Genomic DNA, 10,780 nt, shown 5'->3' on the forward strand with positions numbered 1-10,780 from the left:
GTTTAGTGTACTCAACTGAATGGTAAGCGTAAAAGGTCACTTTGGATAGTATGCGATGATCTTCAAACTGTTTTTCACCTGTAATTAACATTAGGATTTCAACCCACATTATCAGATTGAAATTGATGATGTTATGCACTACCTTCTGTAACAAGTGCATACAGCAGGGTATTACAACAGAATGCTTTACTAGGACATGATTTAACAGCCACTTGAAATGACATGAATCTAAATTTATCACTGCTGCACCAGAAGTAGAAGATAAATAAAGATAAATAAATAAATATCTACATACATTTTCTTTGGTCTTCCCGAAAGGAGCTCTGTGCTTGTGATGTGCCTTGTTCTGATTTTATGCACTAAGTACAATGGTATAAACAACAGTTCCTGCCCGCTGCTTGGATAAAGAGGTATTAGAACACATAGCTCAAAAACTTTTTTATGAAGACAATATTTTTACATGTTCATGGAGTCCTTGGTCTGTTTTCTAGCAGTAGTACCTGCCATGATTTCTGTAATACAAATCTTTTTGTATTTGACTCATTTGTTAGTCTCCAAATTAGACAATATCTTACAGATTCAGAGAGAGAATGTTTTAAGAACAAAAAGGACAAAAATTTTAGAAGGGCCAAATCAACTTTGGCATTGAAGTCCACTTTCAAAAGTGACTTAGTGGCCTAAATCCTATTGCTGTGCAGTAAGATGCAGACTCCAAAGGCACTGAATCTTAACTTTCAGGTTCTATTAACTTCATAACCATATTGACCATACTCCTCTACTCAATGCTCACTGATCTAGGTGATCTGTGACAGAGCCCTTGTACCAAAGGTATCAGTAGGTAATGGTGATAATACGGTGAAATGCCTTGAAGCCCATTATCATTCCCCTGAACTATTTTGCTTTCTAAATGCATACACATATTAATATTAATTTGCCTTGATTTTGTTTTATACATGCCATATTAGTAGCTTTGAACGGCTTCTTCCAAGGAGTGTCTGCATTCACTCTTTTCAGTTTTCAGTTGTCAATGGTCAGGTTCTGCTCTCTGTGCCACAAGCTTGGTTACCCCTGAAACTCTTTATATTCCTGTGTCAAAGGGTTGGCTTCCATGACCAGCCGTAAACAACTAAACCAACTACTTGACCAGAATTTAAGACAGGTGGAGATTGAGTTAAATTCTCCAGACTTTCTAAGGGAACACCAGGCCTACTTCTGCAGAGCACAATTTAGCACGTATTTCGATAAAACAAATGTCATTCTTTTCAATGGATGCATACAGGGGTTGCTTGGGGTACTGACACTCTCAACTTTGTCATAAGTAGGAAGATCGAGTACATTTTATGAGCAGGTAGTGGACAATATGGAAGACAAAGGGATATCTCTATCATTGCGCTTGCCTCAACCTGTTCCATTAGAAAAATTATTTTATTAATTTTTTAAACATTCCTGATAACAAAGTGCAGATAATATTCTGAATGAGTCTTTGGCAAATATTATTACTGATCTCCAATATGACTTCTAAAATACTTTATTTATTTCATTTCTAGAAATGTAAATGCTAATGCATTGACAACCACACTTTTCCTTTCTGTCAGAAATTTCTTAGATTCACATTGCAGGCTAATTTCCTGTGTTTTTGAGAGTGTTTGCCTCTGTCATGCATTACTGATGATATACAACACCACTCATTTCTCTTCAGTCTGTGTTATACAGACCACCATGTCCCAAGTTATGCTCACAGTAAGTGCAAATAAGGCCAACTTTTACATTGCAATAACTGAACTGAGTTATAAGCAGGGAAATACAAAATGTACCATCCCTATTTAATTTTTCTGTTATTTATACTCAGTGTATCGAGTCCATAAATGTACAATAGAATCATTAGCACCATGTATTACATTTTTTTTTACACATATATTGTTTTCCTGTTCAATAGCAGAGCCATTACCAATTACAGTTCTCATTCAGATGATCCCAGCAATAGACGGCATCACCAGTCCACGTCCTAGTCAACTCACTCGGGGACAACGTCAGTAATGTTCTTGATGCTGGGTGAAAATACTAACTACTGCATAACATATTTAAAAAGAGATGCTAGCAAATTAATTAGTCATTTAAAACATTCAGCCAGACCTATGCAAGATAAGGAAAGTGAGGTTTAACGAGCTTATATGAAAATTTTTGTAAAAGCAAATGTGTTCTGAAGCCATTTTACATGAAAATCTCACCAAATCACTGTCAAGATTCAAATGTTTATTTTTAATGTTTTTCTTCCAGTCACACAATTGTGCTGGCCCTACAGTAAACAGTAAAACACATTTACCTGATGTGAGTTATCGCACTGGAATAATTTATGTGAATAAAGTTTAGCATACATCAAAGGCTGCAGGTTTAGGTCAAAGCATGGAAAATTTTAATGTTCTTGATGCTGGGTGAAAATACTAACTACTGCATAACATATTTAAAAAGAGATGCTAGCAAATTAATTAGTCATTTAAAACATTCAGCCAGACCTATGCAAGATAAGGAAAGTGAGGTTTAACGAGCATACATCATATGCTGCAGGTTTAGGTCAAAGCATGGAAAATTTCCAGCATCAGAAACAAAAAAACGTGTTCATGGAATAAAAAAATGGGAAATGTTTTATCATTTTAAGTAAACAGAAACACACCTAGTCCTGTATACGATGGAGATCTGAATCTAAAACCTCTTTTTTTAGACTGTGCCCAAGCCTCAGGAGAGATTTACCTTGTAAAGTTCCCTGCAATTCTGCTTGCCCAATTGTCTAAGTTCAAGACCTGATGGGAATACAGTTTCTGCCTGGCTCATGTGCCAAGGTCCCATTCTGCAGAGTGAAAGAATGTGATAAGGGGGAATGGGATGATAAACACTCTAGCTGTTGTTCCTTTATAATACTGAGATTTAACATAGGAACAAACACAGCTGTGGGAGGCAGAAACAACATTCCTGGGTTGTGTGGTGTAATAGTTTCTTGACTTTGGTCATCTGGAGCAATGATTTATCATTGCTTTTGGCTTGAAAGAATTATGACTGAGGCAATGAACCCCTTGGATTTTAAAAGCAATGAGTCAGAGAAAGAAAATATCAAATAATAGATTGAAGTATAAAATGAATGTTTCCACCTTCTGTTTTAGCAAAGGTCTGAATTGCATCAAGTATCCCATACTCCTGAAGACAAAATGAAAAGCGAAAAAGGAACATCTATGGAAAATATGACAACAGAGCTCGTAAGTGAACATTTCATGGCCTTAAGGATATTTACATGCATAGACAGGGAATGTCCGTATTTGATCTACAGTCTGGAAGTCATACTGGCTTGATTAGTTTGTGTGTTAGCTTCCCAACCACATCTGATCTTTTTTATCCTCTTCCTAAAACATGGGAAGAGCAGTATGCATTTACAAAGCAGAACTACAATAGGAAGAAAAACTGCTACCATAAATGAAGGTGGTGTATACCAGATAAATTGGTTAACATCAACCCACTTATTCCAAGCAAACACCAGTGCGTGAGCAGTGCACAGCAGCAGAGCTAAATACCCCATCTTGCTCTGAAAAGAGAAAGAAAATAGTAAGCTATTTATTTTTTCCAACTTGGCAACAAGAGTACTCTGTTAAGCAAATAGGGAAATCCAGAAGAGCCTCAACCAACACACTTAAGTCAAAGAAAAGGGACCATTGGCTTTGAAAGAAAATTTAAGAACTATAATTCAAAAATCTAGCTGTCGTCCTCTACAGCACTGTAAGAGAAAACAGATACAGCACATTTTTCAACTATTGCTATGATACTTACTAATATACAGAAGAGATAATGGATTACAGGCTATTCCTGAAAAAGGGTCAGTTCTCAGTATCTCTGATAACATGTAGTCCTACACATGAGGACTAAAGACATGCAATAATGACATGTATGCATACCTGAATGTAGTGGAACTCTCTCCAGGTCAAGGAATGACTGACGGATGGGATTGATGTTATTGCCAACAAGGCCAGCAAAGCAAGTCCCAGAATTCCTAAAGACACATATATCTCCATTCTCCAAACATCGTGTTCAATCCAGGCATTTTCTTTTTTTTGTTTGACCTGCCAAAACAACACCGTATTTAAAATGACAGACTGGCACACATTGTGTGAAATACAGCTATTCTCACTATAATATTCACAAAATAAGCCAAGAAACACTGTATTTTTGTTTGTTTCAATGTCTCTGAATGTAACTGCTATTTAATTCTGATGACAAAGTCTCACTAGTATCCATAGAGCAAAGGTGGGCTTTAAGTGAGAAGAATTTAGACTTCATCAGCATGTTGGTCGAGGAGAGACTGCTTCTGAGGCCTGTTAGCCTGCCTTCACAGCAGGAGAAATCTTATTCTTTGACAAAAAAAAATTCCATCTATGGCTAAATACCCTATCTGGGAGATTGGAACAACAGGAAACATATTAGTAGCACTATTTTAGGGAGCTAATTCAGCAGGCATTCTTAATGATGGTATCCTGGCAGGATAGTTGTTTGGGTCTATTTTTTTAAAAAACAACTTGGTACATTCAGCTGCACTGAATATGATGGTTGGTATGGATGAAAAGGTTGTGATTTTAATAAACTGATGTCAAATGTTGTCCTATTTATGAGTACTTGCAACAGCCCTTTGATGGTGCTAGTGATCACCATGGTGTAATAAGCCCCAAATGCAATTGTTTCTTCATCTAGAAGACTGGAATCTCAAGGAAATTTCTGGTAATCCATTCAAGTCAGATTACCAGTCAGGGTGACTTCAGAGTTTTGAACAGGTAGTTTGACTGTTTACAGAATTCTTAAGAAGCTGCTAACATCATACCGCACTTCTAATAAAGCTCTAACAAAACTTCTAATAAAACTTGGAGGGTAAGAAAAATGTACATTTGCAGTCTATACCTTATATTGGCATTTTCCTTATACTGCAATACTCATGGCAGCTAAGGCAATATGCAAGTATTAGGAATTCTTGAGTCACTGAGGATCTTAGAGAGCTTTGCCAGCCAGTAACTGCCCGTGACTTAGAAGCATGATTGAAATTCTATCTTTTAACAAGTTATGTCCATCAGCCCGATCGTGGAGCCATCAACGTTCACAAATTTAGTTTCTGGCAAATACAGATTATTGTGATTTATTCCTTCGTTGCTGGTTAATGCATTTTACAAAGAGTATGTCTAAAAATGGTGTGTTCAGTTTTTGAGATAGATTCCACTGGTGCAGAGAAAATTAATCCACACTAAACTAAGAGTGCCAAAGACTTAAATGGTCCTCTGAGGCAGGTATAATTATGTGCATTTTACATTTATTTAATACACACTGGCACTTTTGTGATGGCTCTTGATTCTCTGGTACATGCTTTAACAACTAGGTCCTGCTCTATCCCTTAACAGTGTTCTTTGGGGATCTTCTTCAAAATCAAACAAAGGCAATGAAAATGGCTTTCCCCCCAACCAGATTTGCTTGAGCAGCCAAAGCAAGGGTTTTCTGAACACAGAAGAGACGGCATTTGCATGACCATCATACCTGCTGGAATGCCCAGTTCAGCAGCTTGTATCTGTAGGATCTTCTCATTGGATAGCATAAGCTATAGCAGGCGTGCATTGCAGCGAAGAAGAAACTGAGAAGTCCAAATTGCTTTCTTGATAACATCCATCTATCCAGCCACGGAGGAAACCTTTTATACTTGGTGCCAAAGTACAGCTGGAAACCAGCAGCTAGTATTCCTGGTAAATATACTACTGCTAAAAGGGTAATTGAAACCACTGGTAAAACTTTGTTTATGACAAGGATTGGAATTTTATAGAAAACATTTTCCTTTCTGGTTATAAAAGGATATATGACATCTCTCACAGAAGTGTAAATAAATGTTAATAATGAAATCACAAATGCTATCTTCATTGGCAAGTGCCACTTGGGAAACAGATCCTGCTTGCTGTGTTGTTCTGAAGATTGTTCAAACTCACCAAAATGGTGTGCTTGATGGAAATTAAAAAGTGCAGCTGCTTCTGGTTGATTGGTGGCTTGCATATCCATGTTCTGGAAAGGACAGCAAGGAATTACCAAGTGAGATCAAGAGAAGATTAAAAACTTCAGTTAGTGATAGTATTTACCAAAATGGCTTTTACACCATACTGCCCTGAAACCTTATAGAAAATATACACACCATTAGAAACAAGGTAGCTTAAAAACAATAACGTTTCAAACAGTGTGGTCAGTAGTCAAGCAAGGCACTTTTAGCATAGATTTCTCGTTTGTCATTCATTAGCTGTGGTGATTTTGAAACAGATTTTAATTAGAGGAAGTTAACTACACCACAAGGGAAGATGGATTACATTATGTGAAGCATCATTACAGGTCCTTATGATACGAGCTACAGATTTCAAATGTCAAATTTCAGCTACAGACTTAATGATGCAGCCCAATTAATATGCACAGTAACAGAATTCAGAGTTGAGACAATGATATATTTCAGTTACTGCTATTTTAATGACATTTAATTGGGAGAACAAAGATGTAAGTAGAAGTGTTTGGGATGCAGCGTATTAGACCAGCTGTGCATCTGACAACTCCAGCATCAAGTCCCATGGGTTGTTTCTCTCCTTCACAAATGTATTAGTGTCCTCCTAACTTTTATGAAAACTTGTGAAACTGAGTCATTTCATTTTAAAAAGCTAAATTTGCTGCTGCCAAGTGGGCATGGCTTGATTCTAATCTCACAGAAGTTCTTGGCAGAATTACTGCAGACTTCAGAAGGAGCTAAGCTAGTACAAAATTTTAGTGTAACATTATAAACTATTTTACACTGAGATGATATATTTAAAGATATAGTCCTGTAGTTATAGTTTATGGAAGAAGTACATGATCAATATACATACAAAATTAAAATACGTGTACCAACAGCAGGCATTGCACTTGATGCAGCAGACAGCTGTCCAGGGGTGGAGAACTGGGCACTGGTAACATTAGGTAATAAACATGGTAAGTCCTTCAACATTCCAGTGAAACATAAAGTAACAGTGAAATATAAAGTAGAAGTGAACTACTGCTGCAGTGGCGGCTCAGTTTTAGAATGACTGATGAGGCAGATGACCAGACCTCCATAAAGCAAAATGGCACTGTCCGTTTTGAGGAAGGCAAATAGTAGTAGTTTAAAGTCATAAGATAGTGTTCTGCTAGGATGCAGGAGATCTTCCTATCTCAGCAATATTATCTGGCTTTATTCTTAAGAATCAAATATTTCACTGAAGCTGATTAAGCAGTCAATTCAAATAAGGTACTGCTTGTAAATAATGCAAGGGTAAGTAAGTGCAAGTCTTGTGTTTGTCTTCAATGATAGATGAGTGTTTTGTTTCAACAGAGATAAAAAACCTACACTGCTATATTGCTGCAAAATCCCAGCTGGACACAAGGCATCCTGTTTCCCACATGTCTGACTGACTTGACTTGTCTACAGTGCCTCACAGCAAAATTAAAGGGCACGGTCTTCATTAGAATTTTTTAGCCATATAGCCACTATGTGTTCATCTGATGATAAAAGCTTATTTTTGTAACAGTGAAGGTGTGGCCGAAGTAACTTTTCTTCTCTAGTTTACGAGGAAAAGCAGAGTGTACTCTATGCATTGCAGAATTGAAAGTTGGTATAAATTAAACAAGCTGAGATCGACACGTGAAACGCGTTTCACCTACAGATACCTGCTTCCTGAAGAGATAACCTGTAAAGCCTATTTCACAGGCTGTGAGACAGTTCACGTTCAAATAGAAAGTTGTGCTTGTACTACTTCTGTACATCAGCACTTTCAGAGGCAAATGCTTGTTGGACTGATTTTTTTTCCCAGACTTTTTTGTATGATGAGAAAAATTACTGAATGGGATGTGGCAATTATGAAGACTCCTCCAAAAATAAATTTTATATTCCTGTATAAAAATCCCTTATTATTTCTGCAGAGCTCTGCTCATCTGGTAAATTCAACTAACCTCATGCAGTTTTAGCTGACCCAGCTGTGCATTTTTTAGCATGGACTGTGATTAAATTAAATTAGGTGCTCTTTATCTTTTTATCTCTTCCTATGCTCAATATTCTCAAGTCGATATTGTGACAAGACTTTAGACGTACTGATACTATGCCAGTGTGATGGGAACACACTGTTTCTGGACAAAATGGAAAGAAAGGTTACAATAATCTGTGTGACATATGAACTGCTTTCTTACAGAAACATTACCAAGTTGCCAAGGTTTCCTGTACTTCTTCTTGGCGCGATGCTCTGACCTTTTTTCTGATCAATGGCATGATTATCACCTTCCCCCTTATCCATTGCGGAAACTCCCTGCAAAACAAACACAGGACGTAAAACAGGTTTTGAAATGCCCTACTGAAACCTGGAAGCTTATTTACCCTCAAAACGTTTTCTTCCCTCTCCTCTGCCCATTTGCCGGTGAAGGTCTCTCTTCTGAGAACAGAAAAGCTCAGCTTGTTTTTTAAGTAAAGCAGAGACTAAGAGAGGATATGAATCAACAGATCAAAATCACTGCTGAAAAATAATAATTAAGCTAAATGTTGTCAGTGGAATGAATTAATTAATTTGGGCTGAAAGTTTTAAATTGCAACAATAAACAACTTACAGAAATAACATTTAAACATTATGAAGATGAATTTGGTAAATTCATGAGTCTTGCTGATGCAAGAAACTCATGCCAATCTGTGTTCCTAACTGTTTTTTAGGATTTAGGATTGGTCTACATGATAGTCACTCCGTGGTTTTAGAGGTATATTCTCCCTTTGAGATTGTCAGGCAACTCCACCTGGAGCTTTACTCATGCTGTTCCAAGGTACACTGGCAATGCTCATCACCCACAAGTACCATCAGAAATGGTTCTAAGCTACCACAGACCATGAGAAATAAGAAGCCAGAACCACCCCCCCCCCCAAAAAAAAAAAAAAAAATAGTCACTCCTGTTTCTGAAAATCCTAGGACAGCAGGAAAACCAATACATCGAAGCCTGTAAAATAACTACCAGAACCTTTGCAAGGACCCTGCAACATGGACTTCCCATGTGGTAGTCTGCAGGACGAGAGGTACTACCACCACAGCACTGGACTGGCTCAGGGTGCCATACCACGGTGCGACTGAATTACTAGATATGAAACTGTTTTGCTAACTACTGATTCTTTTATATTCATAAACCTTTGGGGAAATTGTATGGACAAATCAGACTTTGACAGTTGTCCTTTCTTTGCTGCGTGTGGTTCCTTCTGCGAGTAAGTTTTACAGTCCTGTACAGTCTGCAATGAGGGTTTGCTCCCTGCCAGGCCACCAGACTCCCAAAGCCAAAGTATTCTTTTCCTAAGTATTTCTCTATAGATTTTTCCCTCCTGCTAGCAAGCTCTCCCTTTGGGCATAACCTTTCAGCCAAGTGTTGCAGAGTAGGGTCAACAAGAGCTTCTGGCTGAAGGTCAGGCTGTTAACCCTTTCCTACACCAGCTAATGGATGGTATGTATATCCTGCACACCAGAAAGAATGGGCTGATGAAGGCAATCTCTATTTTTCTCCACTATTTCTAGAGCTATCACAAGTTTCATCACAAGTTGAGGGGTGTCAGATATCTTCATAAAATCTCAGCTCCTTCTCCTCCCACGCTTAGTTAAGAATTTCTACTTAAATATGTTTTAATACACTTCATTTCTAGTTGTTACAATGGCAAAGAACACTTTACAAACGGAACTCGATATAATGTACTTACCTGGGAAAAAATGGTAATAAATACAGTGAGGTCCAGACCTATTTTTAAAAGAACTCAGAATATGAAGGTCAGTCCCTCTGATTTTTAAAGTCTGATGTGGGAAAAAATCAAAAAGGACGTAAACTTATAGACTGACTCTACTCTTTTAGGTACTGAGACTGAATTCCTAAAATGGTTAAAACAGGTTGTGGCTCAGATCTTTGCTACTGTTAATTTTTTTTTCTGTACTGATCTCCATTGAGCTTTTAACTGTTAGTATCACCTGTCTACATGAACACAGTGATTCCAGCCTCTTCAAGACTTGTCTCTTCTGACTACCACACTATCTTGGGGTCCAAAAGTATACTTTAGATTGGGAAGCTCTGTGTGGAAGAGCTTCACTCACCTGATTCTCATGCTGTTATGACTTCTAATTTAGAAAGTTTAGAAATGAAGAGTTCAGTAATAGCTTCTAGCTAAAAGTTTGTATTGATGAGGAGGTACTAAATTATGTGAAAGTAAAAAATATTCATCCATGAGCTAGAATGCCAGCTGCTGATTTATTGGTTCTTTTGGGAAACAATGTTTAATGCAATGTTAAATACAGAGTTAATGGTTTATGCAGCAGACAAAACGGAAAGAAAAAAAGAAAGTGTATGTGAACGAATGCATATGCTTATTCATGGAAGTATGGGTTACAGCCAGGTGACCGCATGGAAGGAAACATAGGTACCGAACCATCATAGTCCACTTGGCTTCCGATACCAGAGTCAGCACAAAATTATTTCTTGGGCACGCCCAATAACAAAGAGCAGTAATAGTCTTAGAAAACCCTAAATACAAGGCACTTGTAATTCTGCTACTCAGTGCCTTATGAGTTGCCAGAAATGAGTTGTCTACCGCATGTGTCTTTTTGGAATACATCTGAAGAAAAAAAATGTAGGAGTCCTGTGCAAGATAGAAACTAATCAGTTATGGTCCTCTGTAAGTCACAGCTTATGAAAGAAAACAGTTGTAGTAATGTCCATC

At 37.6% G+C, this 10,780-nt stretch overlaps 1 protein-coding gene across 1 annotated transcript; it reads right to left on the minus strand.

Moving 5' to 3' along the window:
• Positions 1–2,978: 2,978 nt before the first annotated feature.
• STEAP1 (six transmembrane epithelial antigen of the prostate 1) lies at positions 2,979–8,351 on the minus strand. Its single transcript, XM_010133970.1, has 4 exons — positions 8,253–8,351; positions 5,557–6,069; positions 3,939–4,103; positions 2,979–3,571 (listed from the first exon to the last, which is right to left on the minus strand). The coding sequence occupies exons 1-4, from the start codon at positions 8,343–8,345 to the stop codon at positions 3,314–3,316; spliced, it is 1,029 nt and encodes a 342-aa protein (XP_010132272.1). The 5' UTR covers positions 8,346–8,351; the 3' UTR covers positions 2,979–3,313.
• Between the last annotated feature and the right edge of the window lie 2,429 nt (positions 8,352–10,780).

The sequence above is a fragment of the Buceros rhinoceros genome, unplaced genomic scaffold, assembly GCF_000710305.1.
Source record: "Buceros rhinoceros silvestris isolate BGI_N320 unplaced genomic scaffold, ASM71030v1 scaffold43793, whole genome shotgun sequence".
In the NCBI taxonomy this organism is placed as follows: Eukaryota; Metazoa; Chordata; class Aves; order Bucerotiformes; family Bucerotidae; genus Buceros; species Buceros rhinoceros.

Bases quoted from the DNA above. Each gene is read 5' to 3' on its own strand.
- STEAP1 (XM_010133970.1), bottom strand. From the start codon at position 8,345: ATGGATAAGGGGGAAGGTGATAATCATGCCATTGATCAGAAAAAAGGT. The intron at 4,104-5,556 runs GTATGATGGTCA...TTGTTTTGGCAG, and splicing joins TGAACTGGGCATTCCAGCAG to GTCAAACAAAAAAAAGAAAA. The intron at 3,572-3,938 runs GTATGCATACAT...TTCTCTTTTCAG, and splicing joins GAGAGTTCCACTACATTCAG to AGCAAGATGGGGTATTTAGC.